This window comes from Blastomyces gilchristii, assembly GCF_000003855.2.
Source record: "Blastomyces gilchristii SLH14081 genomic scaffold supercont1.24, whole genome shotgun sequence".
In the NCBI taxonomy this organism is placed as follows: Eukaryota; Fungi; Ascomycota; class Eurotiomycetes; order Onygenales; family Ajellomycetaceae; genus Blastomyces; species Blastomyces gilchristii.
The window spans coordinates 55157-74247 of NW_003101658.1; the positions used below are offsets into that span (position 1 = coordinate 55157).

Consider the following 19091-nt stretch of genomic DNA (forward strand, 5'->3'; position numbering starts at 1 on the left):
TTGCCCTAGTTTCTGGAGGACATCCTTTCCTAGTCGAGAGGGAGAGGGAGAGGGAGAGGGAGAGGGAGGATTGTAGGGATGATGATGGTTGGCGTTGCCGCTGCCGATTCCGGGGTTTGTGCTTGCTGCGGGGAATAGGGGGAGTTGGGTGGATTATGGGAAGAGGAAGTCGAGTAAAGGATCTGGATCTGGTTCTGGTTCTGGTTCTGTTGGGAGAGATGGGGGATAAGGGGAGAGGGAGTAGGGGCGGAAGTAATTGCTTTGGATTTTGGATATGTATAATACGGTAGATTTACGATTGATATCTGAGAGGTTCTTATTTTTGTTTTTTTTTATCTCTTATTATTATTATTATTATTTTATTTTCGAATTATTTACTCGGACAATTGAAACAGTATAGTATACATTTATCAATCAAAATGGACAGACAGACAGACAGACAGACATACTGTAGAAAAAATAGAGTGGTTTTATCCCAACCTGACAAAAATGCAGTTTTCCAAGACATAAAATTTAAAACATTCAAATTTTTCATGATATCATTGACTTTTGTAAATAATTACTTTATTTGTGTGTGCTAGATAAATAACGTAGATTGCAAGGACACACAGATCTTGGGTATGATTCATGAGCACAAACAAGTCAACATTACGCAGTAGTAGTATGCAAGCAAGGTATACAAATATGTTGTGCTCATCACTTTTAACACCACCTGCTGGGGGGGAGGAGGAAGACATAAACAAATGTATCTCTGCTTCAATGGCCATGCTGTTCAGTATTATTATTATTATTATTATTATTATTATTATTATTATTATTATTATTATTGCAAATTTGCAATATTGGTTATGCTATGCTAGTTAACTCCTAGCTAGCTACTCTACACAGATATTACAGATTAGTTGCGCTGACAGAGTTCTTTTCCTTTTTCTTTTTCTTTTCTTTATTTTATATATATATATTTTTTAAAGGCGTCATATATTTGTCAAAAAATACAAATGATTGCTTTGTGATTGTCAAAAATGACAAGGATGTAGTTAGGATGTACTGCGTAAGTAAAACTTCATATGAGCAGCTCATCAAGGGCTAGAAAAGCGGGAGGAGGAGGAGGAGCGGGAAGAAAGGAAGTGAATCAACTGCGTAATAGACTGTAGAGGTAGGAATTTCGAGGGGGAGATTTTGAAATGTCCACAGTGGAACTACTCTGTACATCTGTAGGTTGTTATCGTAACTATGTATGTGTGGAGTTTATGTGGCAGGCATTTAAATGGTCAGAGATTTGCTATTCTCTATTCTAATGTTTCTACGGAGTAACTTACACTGTTGGTGATCAGTTGAGACTTGAGAGATTCTTTTTTTTTTTTTTTTAACCATGAAACACTCCAAATACATTTATAATATTCATCATGGCATACAATACAATACACAACTCTGTCTCTCAAATACTCCTCTCTAATTCCTTTTTACACCGTACTGTAGTTACTTCATTCTCCAGTCAGCCAGTTCAGTTCGTATATACGGAGTATATATATCTCAGCAGCAGCAGCAAGCAGGGTTAGGTTAGGTTAGGTTAGGTTAGGTTAGGTTAGGTTTTCCAAACTCCACCACCACCAACTTAAACTCGCAGGACAAGCTGTTCCAGCCAATCACCGCTGCCCCGGCGTGCACTAACTCCGAGTTAACTGGCAACGGTTTAATGGATGTGCAGGGGGTGGGGGGGGGCCGGGTAAAATATAATGTATGTTACCGTACGTACCGTACAGACACCCGCCCGGATGGATTGCAGCGGTAATAATACATAACTTACACTAATAAGTTACGGCTTGTGTGGTGGAAAATTTCCTCTCTTCTATCTAACATCTTCCTCCTCCTCCTCCCCCCCCTTAACTCCTAACTAACCCTTACGCTGTAGTTATGTTATACGGAAAGTAACGGAGTAGATTGCTTGAATATTATATCGCCATCATCTTCGTGCTGGGGAAGGCAAATGTTTCTCTTACAACCCTTACAACCCTTACAACCTCTACAACCTCTACAACCCTAGCTGGAAAGGGTGAGAGTGAGGGAGTTTACTTACTACGTTATTCATCCGCACCCCCGGTTGCTTCTACTTGGAAACTTCTTTCTTGATAATAATCAAAAAAACCCTTTTCCTCCCAGTCTTGTCCCGCCTACTTTTTCCACTTATGCAATGGATGCATGACCAGTAACTACCTACGAGGCCCGCCTTGACAGTTATCGCTTTTGTGTGCGTTGTTGCTTTTTACTTGTGGTATGATTTTTTTTTCCTTTTTCTCTTTCCTTTTCCTTTTAAGCCTAATAAATTCTGTTGTGAAGCAACAACCGTTATATTACGCTCAACCTCAACCTTCTTCCTAGAGCAAACCAGAGAGAAAGAAATCTATCTTATCTTCTTCTTCTATGAAATTCACATCTCCTGCTTGTTTCCTCCTCCCCTGCCTTACTTGTTCCCCCGATTCCTTGCTTTTCGTATTTTCTTTATTCTGACGGGGGGCCAGCCAGTCAGTAGTATAAAACTACCTTACTACTCCTCCTTCTCCACCAAAACCCGCAGCAGCAAAAAAAACTAAAAAAGCCCTGTGAAATATTGAAAAATCTAAACCATCCCCCCCCCCCCCAAAACTCATCGACCAATGAGAATGTGAGGAAAATCAAGTCTTTGTCGCTTTTTTCTTCTTTTCGTCTCGTTTTTCTCTCGCTGCTCTTTTTTATTTTAAAGACCTCCTCCTGCTTACTACATCGCCGGGCCCTAATTTAGCTGTGTGTTTATTTATTTTTTGGAGTGAAGAAGTTAGTTGTTGTTTCATCCTCTCTAACTGTAATATTTCCTTTTTTTTTCTTCTATCCTTTCGGTTGTTTCAGTTCCTTGTCGTTCTACCTATTTAATCTTTTGGACCTTCTCGATTGCTGATCATTCTTGTGGCTGTTTGCGAAATCTACCACGCCAAACCGTTCCTTGTCTTCTTCTTGCTAACAACTTGGATGCGCCGCTACTTTTACTGAAGTGATTATTCACTGAAAGCGCCGGTTGTAATTTTCTTTGGATTTCTTGGTCCGCCTCTTTTCTTACTCCTTACTCCCTACCTCGTTCTTTTTCATTGTTTTCTATTTTTCCTCGCGTTTTGTCGTACTGTACTCTTTCTTTCTTCACCTTTTTTCTCATACTTCTTCTCAGCGCCAAACTTGGGAAAACTCTCCTGATCACGTGAGCTGACCTCATCCAAACCTGCAGCAGAAAGTGTGAAAGATAACTCTCTGAGAACCCTACCTCCTGCTCATGATGACCGGCCTTAAGCGCAAGTTGGACCAAACTCATGAATTGGGCAGTGCATCTGCAGTAGATTCTTCTCAGGGTGAGTATTACTGTCAGGAGCGCAATAGCGAATATCTCCTGTTAACCGCTGGTCATCCAGTATCATCTACTTCATCCTCGAGCCGCGCGCGAGGTGGAAACCGTGGCGGCTCGCGATCGCGAGCAAGAGGCAAAGCCCGTGCTCATATTGGCCGCTCAAAGTCATTAAATGGTAGTAGTCATGATGAACCTCTGCCTGTTCAATCACCCTCGGATCCGCAAACGCCACGCGCAAAAAGGGTCAGGAAGGCAAAGGAAGAGATCGCACATGAGAACGGCATTGCGGAAGCGAACACACCGCGCCCAACACGCCAATCTGCTAGGATTCTTTCCAAGTTCCATCATATGGATTCAGTGCCTGAGGAGCCCGACGGCTCAGCTATCCAGCAACCAAACTTCAATGGGCCTCACGAGATCCATGTTGGTTCCGACGACGGGGAAGTGAATGGGAATGATACTGCGTCTAAATCGCCCAGTATACGCACCAGGAAATCAATTTCTGATTCGCAATTATTTTCGTTTAAATCGACCTTGACTGACTCGTCTCGGCGCCGTCGGAGCTCTGGATATAAAACCGAGGTCGAAACTTCTTCCCCTGAGGCGGTCTCGAAGCCTAAAAGCAAGTCCGTAGACGGCGGCGCTGGAAAAAGGAAAAATACAGCGACAATACCAGAGACACCTACCATTGGATCTGCGACTAAGCGGGCCAGCCCTGTGACTACACGGAAGCGAAATTCCACTAGCAAGACTACTGGGCCAGCAGAAACCCTAAACGCACGCACGAAAAATTTCAAAATAGAGATGTCAACTTCTTCTGGTAATGGGATGCAGTCCCCATCTGAGAGAAATGGCGATGATAAAAATGGCGATGGTGACACAGACCTACCGGCCCCGGAAACCAGGCGCACGCGACCAGTTCCGCTTCTTAAGATCCGCAATGCGGATTCGCCTGCTCAGTCAATAGAGCTGGAATCTCCTTTAGCAGCAAGGGAGGGCACCCCAACGGAGGTATCAGGCTCCCGAGCTGCAACCCCGTCGGAAACTGCAGAGTTGTCTGCCAGCACACTGCCAAGTGTTTCGGGCAGAGGTCGTGGACGCGGCGGATTTAGAGGAAGGGCAAGAGGGAGAGGATGGGCTCGCGGTCGTGGGAGAGGTGGTCGGGGTCGGGGTGCTGGAAGAGGCGGCCGTGGAGGCCGACTGCAACCAATCGATCGTGAGATATCCGTATCTCCCAGCCCGGTCATCAAGCAACTGCGTGAGCGACAAAAGGAACTCGATAGGGTGTTCCGTCGAGTCGCGTCGGCTCAGCGGACCGCGCTTACCGTCATTGCGAATCGATCAGAAGCTAAACTCATTAAAGATGCCAATGCACACACGACAGTCCCTGAATATAATCAAGTCATGAAGGCTCTTAAGGCTAGGCTGCAAAAGAGACTGGACGTGATTGAGAACGAATATAATTGGCGTGCAAAAGCTGCGGATGCCTTACTCGAGGCTAACAAGGAACGGGTCAATAGTAACTTCCATGTAAGTGCTACTGGTTCCCCCGCTGCTTTCCTTTTCAAACTTGCAAAGATCTAACTTTCACTAGGATAAGTCCCGACATATCAGAGAGGAGCATCTCCTCGCTGCTCAAGGGAGCTATATGGCCTTTGTGGAACAGTGTCGCCAGGCAGAGGACGACGACCACACTGAGGTAAGGCTCCATTGGAAACCCTGAGATGGGCAGTTTAGAATATGGAGAGAACAAAAAACTTACGAAAAATTACAGACCGACGAATCAGGATCAGAAGCAGACATTGCTCCTCGTCGACGTTCTGTTCGCGGATTCAATAGTTCTTTTGTCAGAGACCCCAAGGGTGCCGCACTCTATGAACGGGCTGCTTATGGGTGGGAAGACTTTATACAGCGAGCGAAAATCGAAAATGATATTTCTCCTCAAATAAAGGAGATAACCCAAGAAGCACGGCCACCAGTTCTTGTCAGCGACAGAATCTCACAGCTTACGGAGGCGTTAACCGAACTTTGCCAGCGCGAAGAAGATCGGACGTCTGAGGGGAAACCTTCTAATGCAATGCCTGTAGAACCTCCTACGGCGCTGAGTACTCTTGCCGATGTCGCTATGGGAGACATTGGCCAGCGGCCAGCGCAACAGCCCGCATATGGGCCTCCCTTACCAGGCCCGCAGCTTGCGCCCTTCCGCAACCTTCCTGGTGTTACTCAAGAGCTTCCCCCGCAGCCATATCACCCTCCACTTCAGCATCAACCACCACGACTGTCAACAGACCAACATTCCCGCGGACTACACAGAACAATACTTCCCCAGCCTGTACTCGGCCAGATGATACCGCCAACAGACCCGCGGTCTTTCCTCCCACCTCCGACTCAGCACCAACCGGCCCCACCGCCACCTCCACCTGACTCCCAACGCGGATTACCCAACCTCCCACGCCGCATCCTCCCCGCCTCAAGTCGCTACCCTTCCATCCCCCATCTAAATGAACTCCCTGACCCATTCTCCTCTACGCATCCGCACCTGCCCCCACCACCAAGTATGGCATATCACCCGGGACCCTATCCTCCCCACTGCCCTCCGCCACATGTTGCGCATGGCCCTCCTCCCCCGCCGCCACAATACATGCACGCGCCGATTGGGCATGTAGCGCTAGGCCCGCCCTACCATCACGCGATTTACGGACACCCGCCACCTCCACCTCCACCACTCCATCCGGGCTCACAACACCCAGCGACGCACCACCAACATCAACATCAACAACAGCTCCAACCGCACCACCAACCACTTCCCCTCCCTCGCCCGCAGAATGCACACCCGTATCAGCAGCAGTACCCCCAACATCAACCACATCAACCACATCAACCACATCAACATCCCCTTCCGCAGCCTCAGCCACAACCGCAACCGCAACTACAACTACAGCCGCAGCCGCCGCAATCGCAATCCCATGAGCGCACCCCTCCGCCGCCATACCATGAGTAACCGGGGTTTCGAACAGATGTGTGCTGTAACCCCATTTGAACTTGAATATTATCAAGGGTTCATCTTTTTTTTCCCCCTTCACTGCTGCGCTGTTATGTATGGTACAACTTCCACCGCCGCCATTGTATCGTGCAGCGCAGCGAATGTCTGGTTTTTTTTTTTTTTTTGTCTTTTACAAAAAATCTTCTTGCAGGGAGTCAGGTCAGAAGAGAAATTATCATAAATCGGGCGCTTCTTTTTATCTATCCATCTCCTTCTTGGCAGCGATTTTCGGTGCGTGGTTTTTACATACTATTAATAGTACAGTACATACATACATGCATAAGTTCGAACATTTTTTGACCCGATCAACCCACCACATCTTATTTTCCCTCTTTCTTATTTTACTTCATGATCTACGCATGTATGGATGTAGTCAATTAAGGTCCCTGGGGCCACGGACGTTCACTTGCTGTTTTCTTCCCCCTTTTTTTTTTAAATCATTATTCTTTACATAGTTACTAATTCCATGGCTTTGTTGAGCTTTTCACTGTATTGTATATATGTATGTAGGTATGTATGTATGTAACTGGGGTTCTTTTCGGATTGAGCGCGGTTTATTGAATGGTTTTTTTTATGTATTTTATTTTATTTTATTTAATTTTATTTTATTATTATTTTTTGTAGTTACGTGAGGGCTTCTCATCTAGCCAGCTCATCGATTATGTATAAATTTTATTGACGCTCTCTTACATGGCTCTAGGTGTATAGCTGTGTTTTTTGTATTTGTTTTGGACAGTTCTCGTGAAGTATGATTTTGTTTCTATGGGTGTATCAAGTGAAAGGAAGTGCGGGTTATTAGTTAACGATAGAAAATGGATCGGTGGATCCCAGTCTCAAAAAAATAAAAAAAAAAAAAAAAAAAAAAACGAAAAAAAAGAAAGAAAGAAAAAGAAAAAGAAAAAGCCCAAATGCCACGCGCGTCATCGTCCAATACAAATCAAATCAGTGCATCTTTATAAAACAAACTCGATCTCCGATCCCCTCTCTTCCCAGTCGCAAAGCCCAAGAAGAACCTCACCTCACCAGCCTTCGTCTTATAAACCCCCATGCCCTCCGGTTCCCGGAAGGGCAGACTCGACCCAGCATTCGTCAGCGTCGGGCCCTGCACGATCTTCCCTGTATTCATATCAATACTTGCCACTTGAGAATTCACCTCCCCGTCACTGGCCTCATACGAGGTACCCGTCATGATATACAAGTACGACCCGTGCGCCGCATACCCCTGGAACACCTTGGACTTGAACTTATCCAGCACGGGCTGCGGGAAATTCACGAGCGGGTTCGCAAAGTCGCCCCTGGCGGCAGCGTCCAGGTCGAAGGCGGCGATATGCTTGCCGCCCTTGTGCTGATAGCGGACGACCAGCCGGTTGGCCAGCTGGTCGATGAAGGCCGTGTGCTCGCTCCGTCGCGCCCGCTATGGGCGTGAATTTCGTCAGCGCGGCGGCCGACGCCGATAAGGTGTTGCCGTGCTTCCATTTGAAGCGCGCCAGCCTCTTGCCGTACCCGTTGCCGTTGGCCTCGACTTCGGTCCACAGGTACGTCGCGCCGTCGCGCGTGCCCTGCGCGCCGAAGGTGACACCGTGCCCGAAGCCGTTCAGGTGCATGTAGCCCAGATACTTGCCGGAGAAGTCGAGCTGGGTTATGCAGAGGTCGCCGGACGTGGCGCCTGTGCCGTCGCGCAGCTAGGCGACGAAGAGGCGCCTATTGATGTTATCGAAGGCGAAGCTTTGCTGGACGCGGTTCTCGTGGAGGCTTTTGCTGCGGAAGAGGTTGTATGAGGGTTTTGAGAGGTCGAAGCGTTTGCTGCTGGGGATGGCGGCGAGGGCGACGGTGAGGGTTAAGTAGAGTGCCAGCAGCGCGGCGCGGCCGCCGTTGAAGAGGTGCATTTTCGAGGTGATATTTATTTATTTTGTAGTTTTTCCCGGTTTAGGGGTGAGGGGCATCAGAGCGCTTTGGCGCGCGATGTGATATAACTGGGGAGAGGTTATCCGATTCAAGTATTATCGATTCATCGTTCGCTCCCTAGAACGGACAAGCGATAACGTTTAAACGAAACAGATTAACGGGGGTTATCTCAAATATATATACATATATTTCTGAGAAATAGGCATCGACCCGCTGTTCTGTTCCAGATATACGTAGTTTCTTAGCAACACGGGCTCCGGCCTTTAGTTCCCTGCCGATCTGCTCGCATCGGCCCCTGGTTAATCTTAAAATCAATTGGAACGCTGGTCGCTCCTTTGCAGTATCCCGTTAGAAGGCTCCGCAAACCCGTATGCGTGGGGCTGGCATAGCTAGCACTCGTCCAGCAGAACGAAGAAGCTCCCCGCTGATCGCCTGCCAGACTGAGCTAAACCTCGTGTTTTGCAGACTGATGCGCGGCTGGGCTCTGACAAGCCTGCTATCGGCGTCTCGAATTGAGTCGTGCTTAAGCGAGCATGTATACGTAATGCTCTTTTTTTCTTTCTTCTTTTCTTTTCTTTTCTTTTCTTTTCTTTTTTTTTGGGGGGGGGAGAGGGGGGGGGGGCCCTTCTAGTTCGATTCGTCAAGCAAAACAGTCCTGGTGAGCCACAAATGCGCGTTGTGGTGGTGGTGTTGTTTCGCAGGAACGAGGGTGGAGTGTTCTCCCGGCCCGCTATCTGCTTGCCTTCAGCTTATCATCATACGTGTATTGGCACGTGGATAGAGCTTTTTGATTCAAGGTAGAGCATAAAGACTGTTCATGGGCAACGTATGTCGTCGTAGCAATGATGTTAGTTGGGATTTTAATAGCTTGCATAGCTTGGACTCATCGGGGGAAATTATAGAAAAGAGCAGAACGGTTGGATACCCAATATAAATTCATTTGGCCAGACAGCGGAAAAGTAATCCTAAAAGAAATAAATATCAATAACTGGAATGAATAGGAAAAATACCTAGATAACTCCCATAATTCCGTAAAAGCTGCCTTGCGTTTTCGTTCTCATACCAGTCATGGATTTTTTTAAAGCCAAAACTAACACACGATAAACTAACAGGGAAAGACGCAAAATAATAAATCAGGGATTCCAAAACTCCAAAGTAAAGGAAACTCGCAGAGATAGAACGGACCGGGTAAAAGTTAGAATACCCCAATATAATAAGAGCAGTAGTCGACGATAGTGGATCCCAGCTCTAAACGTCATTTCTGCTCCAAAAATTCTTCCACCCTCTCAACCAAATCGGCCTTTTTACCTGTCGTAGACAGATTCTGGGACTGAAGGTAGTCCTTAAGGACAGCCACAGTCAACTACAGCATTCATTGCCGTATTAGTTAGTTTGAAGACGACTAAACATGAGCTAGTGGAGGCGGGCAGAGATATGAAGAAACAAAAATAAACAAATAGATAAAAAGTCTAACGAATCAACTCACCCTATTCAACGCTCCCTTCTCGTAGAGTACTCTCACCTCCTCATCGGCGCCCGTGGCATCAGAGGTGGTTTTCACCTTTTTGATGGGCCGTGACCCCCCATTGACTTGTTCTTGAGCCCTACTTGCTGGTCGTTTGACGAGGGTGGAAGTTGCTGGTTGTTTTGCTTCGAGTATCAGATGTTGGGCTTCTAATTCTTCACCCCAGGCTATCACGTGTTCACCAGCGCGCTGTGAGGAGTCTAGTTAACAAGGGGAGCTTTTCCCTAGAGGAGAAAAGGGCGAAACAAACCTTGTCGATTTGACGGTATTTTGGTATCGTTTTGTCTTCTGGCTGTTCTGGTAGGTCCTCGTCGAGAGCCAGGGCTTGCAAAATGCGATAGTGCCATTGTAAAGCTGATTCGAGTAATGAATAGTTAGCTGAATCAGTGTAGTAAAACAAGCTAAATAAATAAATCGGTGTGCAACTTACAAGGATTTGGGTATTTCTGGGGGTCATATTGTGCCTTGGGCAATTGAAGTAATTGGATGACCGTGCGCATTTTATCAACTAATTCGTCTGGAGCCGTGATGAGATTCGTTTCTGGATTTTGTCGGATATCGTCTGCAAATGGGAGAGGCAAGATCCACATGCCCTGCGGGATAATTTCTTCGCCGTCTTCATCTAGCTTCGCAGTGCCGGGAATCATAGCAGCCATAACGGGAGCTGCGTTTTTACGAGGCACGAACCATACAAGTGCTAGTTTCTCCTTCTTTAAAAGCGTCTGATAAAGTGCGGAGAAGACGCGTGTGGATCCGACATACCCTTCCTCGGATGGATATATGAAAGTTGGGTGTTTCATAGAGGCCCATATTGGGAGGGCGGAAAGTGGTTTGAATCCGATGATGCGAATCGTAGGCTCACCGAAATTTCGCAGCGCTGCCTGCTCTTCTTGAGTAAAGGAGATTTGTTCCCCACCGAATTTATATGCTTTCCTGATCTCCCACTTTTCCACTTCTCGTGCAGAATCGTCAGCCATTTGGGTAGTGATGCCCTTGGCTATTTGCGGCTCCTCCCCCCCTAGCCACACGTAGCAACTCCGCGCAGGTTCTTGACGCTTGAATATTAGATAGCCGGTGACGGAAATTTTGAACTCTGGCCCTATTTCCAATGGTACGTTTGAGAATAATGCTCTACGGGGTACCGATTTGGAGTTAATCGAAGATAATAATGATTTTAGAAGTGATATGCCATCGCCGCCTGAGGTTGAGGTTTTTGTTTGGCCCGTGGGGAAGGCTGGCGCTTCTGGATCTGTCGGAGACGATTTGTATACAATGTCCTAGTCTGTATGTTAGCTAGGAAGTTCACGTGAATGGAGGGAAGCCATTACACACATACATCAAAAAACTTCGATCTGTCGAATTCCTGGTTTGGCCGGGATATTGGAAAGAGCTCGATAGTCACGCCAAGATCGTATAAATCCTTCGCGCGAACAGTTGCGGCGAACCTCAGTCCCTTGTCTTTGGAATGAGGGTCGTCATTGTCTGTCACAATGAATAATCGTCTGGAGGAGAAATTGGGGGCTTTGGAGCTGAATATCTGGTTCGCACAAAATAGCACATTGGACATCGAGACACGTTCCTTTGACGGGACCAATATCTGTTCTGCCTCCTCCTCGTCATGCACCAATGCCCTAAGCTTTTTTACGTCATCTGCCGCTGGCACGTCAAGATCCGTGAATAGATAGCAGTGAGGGTATGACAGATTTCCCCGGCCGCTCTCGTCATCGTCGTAAAACTTGGATTCCTCTGTCCCGTATAGTAGAATGCCAATCATGTCCTTGGGGTTTGATATTATCCGCTGCTGCATCAGATGATATGCACATTTCAGAGCAGCAGTCGCAGGCGATTCCTTATCAGCTCTCTTGGAGCCTGTGTCAGGAGGCGGAGTCAACATGGACTCGCTGATCTCAATGGCGAAAAGGACAGCATCTTTGACAGATTTATAGCCCTGTATTGTAATATTTAGTATGGAAGAGAGCAATTGAGCCACGGAATAAGATTTATCAAACATAGACAGTTACTGTACCGTTTCATCAACGTCTTCCTCCTCCTCGAGTGCATCATCTTGCTGCCAAGAAGGTGTCTCATCGGCCATTTTTGAGTGGTAGTGAAATGCGTAAAACTCTCGTGATGATTGTGGTCGTAAGATAGTTCACAACCGAAAAAGGAACGAAAAAGGATGAAGATGCTGCTGTGGTGTTTTTTGACAAAACCCCAACACGTCGCGCTCTTGTAGTTGTTCAAGACCTCGCTTCTGCCTGTTGTAGTTCCTTCTCGCCCGTTGTGTGATGTCAGCGCGAAATAGCCGCCAAGAAACGCGGAGAGACGCCAGATCACATGATAACCAGGTCTCTGAATTAGCTTTCCTCGGCTTGTGATTGGCCACGGCTGGGAATAGTCATTTTGCCGGCAACAACGGGAATCGGCATTTAACATTCGCAGGGCCGACGCACGCCCTATCCAATTGACCAACCTCCCTACTAGTCAGGAAATTGTTAGCACCGCTACACGACCTGGCCCGATGCCCGGCCTCTCTACACTGATTTTACTGCTACAACGGATTGATTACCAAGGGATATAAGCACACCAGCTTCGGAAATGTCCCTACGAACTTTCATCACAGCGCTTCCCAGGAAGGCGGTGAAGAGAGCGAATTGGAGGCCCACGGCGTCAGTATCGCTTTCGAGCTATGGCGACCAACAACGGCACGGGATGGCAACAAGTGCTCCGCCTGTCACACAAGATTCCGCGGGATCGAAGGGGCCGACTGCTATGGTATTCCTGAACATGGGGGGCCCGCAAACAACAAAGGATGTTGGCGATTACTTGAGCAGACTATTTGTAAGGATAACTAACTTACATTATGTTTTATTTTATTTTATTTGTTTTTATCTTTACTGACTGCAGTTGTGTGCTTCAGGCAGATCCCGACATAATACCCCTTGGACGGCTTCAGTCATACCTGGGGCCCCTCATCTCCCATCGTAGGACGCCCAAAATCGAGAAGCAGTATGCGGCCATTGGAGGGGGATCGCCGATTAAAAAATGGTCTGAGTACCAATGCAAGGAGATGTGCAAGATCCTCGACAAGATATCACCAGAAACTGCACCACATAAACCATACATTGCGTTCCGATACACAGCCCCTTTGACAGAAACTACCTATGCCCAGATGCTCGAGGATGGATTTGGCGGAGGCAAAGGAGGTCGTGCAGTGGCGTTTACACAATACCCGCAATATTCTTGCTCCACGACAGGCAGCTCATTGAACGAACTGTGGAAATGGCGAAACCGACTGGAAAGCAAGCGCGTGACTGGGGAACAGGAACCGGAGGGAGCCATACAGTGGAGCGTCATTGACCGATGGCCTACGCATTACGGTTTGGTAGAGGCGTTCGCTCAGAATATTGAAAAGCAACTTGCGACATACCCTGAAGAGCGGAGGAGAGACGTTGTTCTCCTCTTCTCTGCTCATAGCTTGCCGATGAGCGTTGTAAATCGAGGTATGGCATTTGCATAAAAAAGCCACACGATAACAGAATAGTACATTGACTTGAAGATGCAGGTGATCCATATGCAGCAGAAGTCTCTGCAACCGTCTACGCAGTCATGCAGCGACTGAATTTCTCAAACCCGTACCGCCTCTGCTGGCAATCTCAAGTCGGCCCCTCAGCCTGGCTAGGAGCCCAAACCAGTGATACAGTTCAAAACTACGTGAAAAAGGGACAAACGGACCTTCTTCTGGTTCCTATCGCCTTTACCAGCGACCACATCGAAACCCTTTTCGAACTGGACCAGGAAGTCATCCACGATGCGAACAGCCCCGGCGTCAAGCGAGTTGAGAGCCTGAACGGGAACCCGATCTTCATCCAGGGTCTTGCGGACATTGCTGCGGCCCATTTGCGCAGCGGAGAAACTTGTTCGCGCCAGATGACGCTCCGGTGCCAGGGCTGTACGAGCGAAAGGTGTCTGGAGCAGAAGAAGTATTTCGCGGGGCCTGAGCTCGCGAATCTTGTACGATAAGTGGAGTGGGGGAATAATGTTTCGATTTGCTCGTGAATTCGTTACGCTTTACATGCATGTATTCTTATATGTGTGCGCGATTTTAAAAATTTGTGTGTTATGTTAGACGCGCGAATTTGTCGCCGAGGATCATTTCCACTTTTTTGTTTTATCTAAAATATGTATATTAATTAAATATACCCCAGTGTTCAATGGAAGGATGTCGTATTAAATTTATCGATGTCAATTACCAACGTGCACATGGCCTGATCCTTATATATCAGTACCTGTTAAACGGAAATGAACTCCTATCTACACTGGGTGCGGAGGTAGTTATGATCCATTGGATTTACTATTCAACCCATGTTAATCCCTCTTTGCCCCAACTCTAACAACGAGAAGGGGTCCTTCAGCAACGAATCACTTTCTTATACTTCAAATAGAGAAATGTTTCTTCCTATTGTCCCGAGTATTGCGTTCGAATAGTTCACCTCTCTGATATTACACAAACCCTAGGATATTTCAATAGCCACCTTCCCCTTGTGCTTCCGAGACGCCAGATACTCGTACGCCTCCCTAGTCTGCTCGAGAGTAAAGACCTTCGAATCCAACACAGGACGCAGCTTATCGACATTAGCCTCGATGGCCCTGCACATCTCGTCCATCTGCAGCCTACTTCCAGTCCAGACTCCCCGTGCCGTAAACCCGCCCATTAAAACATCAATCAGCCCAGGCATCGGATCCCCTTCCCCAGGTTGTGGCGGAGCCATAAACCCAATCACATTGACAATTCCATCCAGCTTCACACTCGCAACACTCTGCTTAAGCGTCGCCGCGCCTACGACGTCCACAACAATATCAACCCCAAGCCCGCCAGGCGTCAACGCCTTCGCCGCAACGCCCCACTCGGCCGTCTCCTGGTAGTTGATAATATGATCTGCCCCCAGCTTCTCCAGCAAGCCCACCTTCTCCGCCGACCCCGTCGTCGCAATCACCTTGGCACCCACAGCCTTCGCAAACTGAATCGCAAACAAACTCACCCCCCCAGTGCCCTGCGTCAGCACCCACTGGCCCGGCATAACCTGCTTCCCAGCCAATCCGAATAGGGCGTTCCAGGCCGTCAGCCCTGCGCAGCCGAGCGTCGCAGCTTCAGTGAAGCTTAGGCCCTTAGGCATCGCGACGAGTCCCTGCTCGTCAAACGCGCCCACGGTACGTAGAGTGCCATGGTAGGTGCCGCCCAGCCCGGATCGTGATGCTTGTACAGTCATTGGACCTGCAATGTGTGCTTGGTTGATAGTTGTTGTGACCTTGTCGCCTGGCTTGAAGCGGGTGACATTTTTGCCAACGGCAAGGATTGTGCCGGCGCCGTCGGAGCCAGGGACTACGTTGGGTCGAATAAGAATTGGATAGACCCCGTGCAGAATGAGGAGGTCCCGGGCCTAATTTTGTTGGTTAACAGAGAGAGAAAGTCTTAAGGGTGGGAGTGACGTGAACGATACATTTAGAGCCGCTCCTTGGACTATTTATATAGAACAACTTGTTTTAGCTGGTGCCATTTTTATTCCCCTCCTCCTCCGCTTTCATGGCAGGCTTTGCTTCTTTTCCCTCGTGCCCGCGCCTCATGGCTAAAGGAAGTGCGTAATCAACTTACGTTTTACCAAAACCTGATGATCTTCAAGCTCAGGCACTGGCTCCTCTGTGAATTTAAGAGATGCAAAGCCATTCTGGCTGGTGAGACTCCACTGCTTCGTGGTCCTGGGGATTGGTTGTGTCATGGCTGGAGGAGGTTCTTGGAATATAAATATATAATAGTGACGTTTGGGTGTAACTTGTATATTTATTTTTATGTATAAGTTAGTTAGCTATGGATGGATAAATAGACGATTTGGGTTAGGATTGTCGTTTTTCTCGCTTTGACACTTTTGCCATATAAATATAAATAACTACTCTCTTCTTCGACCAACCCTTCCAACCCGTTTTACGCCTCACTCTCTGGTACCCATGCCGCGCCAGAAAGTGATTTCAAGGCATATTCCGAGCATGTTCAAAATCGGATTGCCCGCTCTCTTCTACATCGGAGCCTCCGGATTTCGAGTCTATTTCGGGCTGAAGCCCTGCTTCTAGTCTGTACACCTTCCCCAGACCGTCAAACACAACAAGGGAGTTAGGCGCAGTTAAATAACACGATATCACCGATAATATGCATAATTCACCTAATCCCCGCGCGCATTTGAATTTATGATCTGGATTAACGAAGGGCATGAAGTATTTAATGAATGTCTTCGGGCTCCAAGGTTTCTCCTATCCCGTTCGGCGACCCGCTGGTTCGGACCAATCGGCTGGCGGCAACTTTTCTTGGATTTCGGGAGCATGTTTTGCAGCGAGTTTCAGGCTTTGGATAGGATAGTCAAGATATCCGATATTGAGGATAGCACGTTAATTCTTTGGTGGTTTGTTATCAGAGAGCTTAGAAATCAATCAACGCCCAGCCGCGGCTCCCCGGATAAATATTTAGTGCTGCCCTCCCAGCTCAGTATCCAGCAAACATTATTTATGATCTGGCATTTCCCAGTTACATATGGCCTGATGATTTTCGTCTAGCAAAGACACGATTGCAGCATTCCCGATATTGTTTTTTTCTCCATTGTTGTGAGAGAACTGTTCCTATTCTTTCTAGCCGCTACGCATTACTATCCTTACATGTATCCTTGAACCCAACGAGCCGAGATCGGTTGAGATATTCCCGATATCCCCGCCTTCATTTAGCTTCCTCCGCACCAATGGAAGCGGAGGCTACACTTGCAGCAGAGGAAGATGAGACAGTTCGATGGGTAGTTTCTTCTTCTGCTGCTTCGCCTCATTCCTCCAGGCCGCAATCTACTTCGAGGATACCAGCTGCGAGCGCTGCTGCTGTGCCGACAGAAACCACCAGACTGTTCGGAGATGATGGCATCACAACGCCGTTATTAGGTGAGAACAGTAATCCGGACGATCAAAATGGAACTCAGCATGAACCCTGGATGGATAATGACGGGAAACCGTGGTGGAAACGCCCTTCTGTAAGGATACCCGTTTTGGCAATTTTATATCGTATCTCATGCCTTTCCTTTTTTATTAATCTATGGATTATCCTTCTGGAATTTTGAGTAGATATACTGGGTACTTCCACCCCTTTTTCCATTCACGATTGCCTTCGGAGGCGTCGTTGTACCGCAGATAAATCTCGCCTTGACTTTAATTTGCCGCGAATATTTAGTCGATCAGGCGTTAAAGGACCCTACATTTTCCTTTCTTCCAGTCGTTTTCGGAGATAAGAACCCGCAGTGTCGACTTCCCGAGATCCAAGCCCGAGCCTCGAGATTTCAACTACAATTGAATTTAATTGCCGGGACCCTCGCAGCTATCGCAAGCCCTAGGCTTGGGGTCTTGACCGATGGCTATGGAAGAACTAGGATCATTGCCCTTTCAGCATTTGGTACATTCCTTGGCCAGCTTGTTATGCTGATGGTGGCGTCTCAAGATGGCGGGATGTCAGTGAATTTCTTGCTACTGGCAGCATTTCTTGATGGAATGTTCGGATCTGTCACGACCGCCGTGGCCCTGACACAGTCATATGCGGCAGACTGCGTACCACCACATAGTAGAAACGTTGCGTTTGGATATTTCCATGGCATATTGTTTAGCGGTATTGCTCTGGGTCCCTTGATTGCTGGATATCTCATCAAATGGACCGGCAATATTCTTATCGTGTTCTACTCCGTCCTGGGCTGCCTAGTGTTCTTCATGCTATTTATGGTATTCGCTGTGCCGGAGTCAGTATCGAAATCCCGCCAATTGCTCAATCGCAAGAATCAAGGGATAGGTCTCTTCAAATTCCACAGGTTTTCTTCCTGGTCGCTGGCGGATTTTAACCCGATGAATCTCTTAAAACCCCTCTCTATCCTTTTCCCCAGCCCCACGACGGCACTCCATGGACCTCCCCTTCGAAATGTACGAATCAATCTGATCATCCTTGCATCAATCGACGCTGTGATATTCGGTGTCGGGATGGGCACCATGTCGATCATCGTGATATATTCCGAGTACATGTTCGGCTGGGGGAACTTCGAGGCAAGCATTTTCGTGTCCATAGCCAGCTCTGTTAGAGTAGTTGTACTCCTTGTGGTTCTTCCGACATTAACTCGCCTCGTCCGTGGTCCACGCAGTCAAAGAAGCCACGTCAACACTGGCTCCGATATGCTAGACATAATCCTAATTAGGATCTCTACGATACTCGACCTGGTCGGGTACCTTGGGTACTGCTTCGTACGGAGTGGTGAGCTGTTGCTGGCCTCTGGAGCGATTGCGGCTATGGGTGCAATGGCTTCGCCAACCCTCACATCCTCGTTAACAAAGCATATCCCTGCTAACAGGACTGGCCAGTTATTGGGTGCGATTGGTCTACTTCATGCGCTTGCGCGCGTGGTGGCACCAACGATCTTCAACTTGATTTACAGCTTGACTGTCGGCACTTTACCCCAGGCTGTATTTATGTGCCTATCTGCTACGATTGCTTTGGCAATGGTAGCATCCTTTTTCATTAAACCTCATGGTATGTTACACTATGTGCCCGGACATTCAGTTTTGATACAGTTATACTGACTCTTTTGCTAGTATATATGGAGAACAAGCTTGAGCCAGGCCAAGACAGCCTGGGAACAAGCGAGCAGGATTAAACGCGTCATCTAATATTATTTCGCGAAGTACATACATACTACCGACTGACTGCGCACCCCTTTCCGGTAGCCTTTCAGCCTATCTGCACGAACCGATGCCTCCCTTCTCACCTCTTCTTATCGGGTTCTGTAAATCCGGGAATTTGAAGGGTCTACGTTTCAGTTGCGTATCTAGAGAAACTAGAATTCTGGCTTGATTTTATTTATTGGCTGCTTTTTGTCGTGGCTTCCAGGATATCTCGCGGTGTTGGTGGGGCGGTGGACGAGGCGACTTTTCTTCCTGTTTATATTCTTCTTTAGTTCGAGATTCTTGCACATATCTTTTTCACTATGATACTTCACTACTTGTATATACAACTCTTAAATTTATTACTTTTGTACATGTACATAACAAATAGTAATTATGTTGCTCACGAAAGGTCTTCCGTCTTGTTCAGAACATAACTATAAGTTACCTATAGTGATAACCTAAGCGTGGATTGTTACCACATCACGTGTACATGCCAAGCAATGGGGCCATCTTTCAACTTC

General features: G+C 47.5%; 6 protein-coding genes across 6 annotated transcripts; 3 read left to right on the forward strand and 3 right to left on the reverse strand.

Moving 5' to 3' along the window:
* Positions 1 to 3301: 3301 nt before the first annotated feature.
* Positions 3302 to 6371, forward strand: BDBG_08441 (uncharacterized protein; the record flags this gene model as incomplete). The annotated part of the gene is made up of 4 exons (XM_031723560.1): positions 3302 to 3374; positions 3435 to 4900; positions 4965 to 5069; positions 5145 to 6371. 4 exons carry the CDS (start codon positions 3302 to 3304, stop codon positions 6369 to 6371), a joined length of 2871 nt encoding a protein of 956 aa, XP_031580749.1.
* A 979-nt stretch (positions 6372 to 7350) lies between these two features.
* BDBG_08443 (teichoic acid biosynthesis protein C) lies at positions 7351 to 8299 on the reverse strand (the record flags this gene model as incomplete). The annotated part of the gene is made up of 3 exons (XM_002621025.1): positions 7351 to 7813; positions 7917 to 8095; positions 8150 to 8299. The coding sequence occupies 3 exons, from the start codon at positions 8297 to 8299 to the stop codon at positions 7351 to 7353; spliced, it is 792 nt and encodes a 263-aa protein (XP_002621071.1).
* A 1274-nt stretch (positions 8300 to 9573) lies between these two features.
* Positions 9574 to 11938, reverse strand: BDBG_08444 (ATP-dependent DNA helicase II subunit 1; the record flags this gene model as incomplete). Its single annotated transcript, XM_002621026.2, has 6 exons — positions 9574 to 9681; positions 9805 to 10032; positions 10094 to 10197; positions 10274 to 11120; positions 11180 to 11791; positions 11870 to 11938. 6 exons carry the CDS (start codon positions 11936 to 11938, stop codon positions 9574 to 9576), a joined length of 1968 nt encoding a protein of 655 aa, XP_002621072.1.
* A 328-nt stretch (positions 11939 to 12266) lies between these two features.
* On the forward strand, positions 12267 to 15735 carry BDBG_08445 (ferrochelatase). Its single transcript, XM_002621027.2, has 3 exons — positions 12267 to 12684; positions 12764 to 13346; positions 13409 to 15735. The coding sequence occupies exons 1-3, from the start codon at positions 12442 to 12444 to the stop codon at positions 13864 to 13866; spliced, it is 1284 nt and encodes a 427-aa protein (XP_002621073.1). The 5' UTR covers positions 12267 to 12441; the 3' UTR covers positions 13867 to 15735.
* BDBG_08446 (zinc-containing alcohol dehydrogenase) lies at positions 14046 to 16339 on the reverse strand. Its single transcript, XM_002621028.2, has 3 exons — positions 15497 to 16339; positions 15345 to 15364; positions 14046 to 15284 (listed from the first exon to the last, which is right to left on the reverse strand). Exons 1-3 carry the CDS (start codon positions 15618 to 15620, stop codon positions 14358 to 14360), a joined length of 1071 nt encoding a protein of 356 aa, XP_002621074.1. The 5' UTR covers positions 15621 to 16339; the 3' UTR covers positions 14046 to 14357.
* BDBG_08447 (tetracycline-efflux transporter) lies at positions 15766 to 19082 on the forward strand. The gene is made up of 3 exons (XM_002621029.2): positions 15766 to 16904; positions 16996 to 18436; positions 18499 to 19082. The coding sequence occupies exons 1-3, from the start codon at positions 16626 to 16628 to the stop codon at positions 18558 to 18560; spliced, it is 1782 nt and encodes a 593-aa protein (XP_002621075.1). The 5' UTR covers positions 15766 to 16625; the 3' UTR covers positions 18561 to 19082.
* Positions 19083 to 19091: the final 9 nt, after the last annotated feature.

Excerpts from the sequence above, each read along its gene's own strand:
- BDBG_08447 (XM_002621029.2), top strand. The coding sequence starts at position 16,626 with ATGGAAGCGGAGGCTACACTTGCAGCAGAGGAAGATGAGACAGTTCGA. Across the intron at positions 16,905-16,995 it reads CGTGGTGGAAACGCCCTTCT|ATATACTGGGTACTTCCACC; the intron begins GTAAGGATACCC and ends AATTTTGAGTAG. Across the intron at positions 18,437-18,498 it reads CTTTTTCATTAAACCTCATG|TATATATGGAGAACAAGCTT; the intron begins GTATGTTACACT and ends CTCTTTTGCTAG.
- BDBG_08445 (XM_002621027.2), top strand. The coding sequence starts at position 12,442 with ATGTCCCTACGAACTTTCATCACAGCGCTTCCCAGGAAGGCGGTGAAG. Across the intron at positions 12,685-12,763 it reads ATTACTTGAGCAGACTATTT|GCAGATCCCGACATAATACC; the intron begins GTAAGGATAACT and ends TGTGTGCTTCAG. Across the intron at positions 13,347-13,408 it reads GATGAGCGTTGTAAATCGAG|GTGATCCATATGCAGCAGAA; the intron begins GTATGGCATTTG and ends TTGAAGATGCAG.
- BDBG_08446 (XM_002621028.2), bottom strand. The coding sequence starts at position 15,620 with ATGACACAACCAATCCCCAGGACCACGAAGCAGTGGAGTCTCACCAGC. Across the intron at positions 15,365-15,496 it reads TCATCAGGTTTTGGTAAAAC|TCCAAGGAGCGGCTCTAAAT; the intron begins GTAAGTTGATTA and ends CTATATAAATAG. Across the intron at positions 15,285-15,344 it reads TCCAAGGAGCGGCTCTAAAT|GCCCGGGACCTCCTCATTCT; the intron begins GTATCGTTCACG and ends CAACAAAATTAG.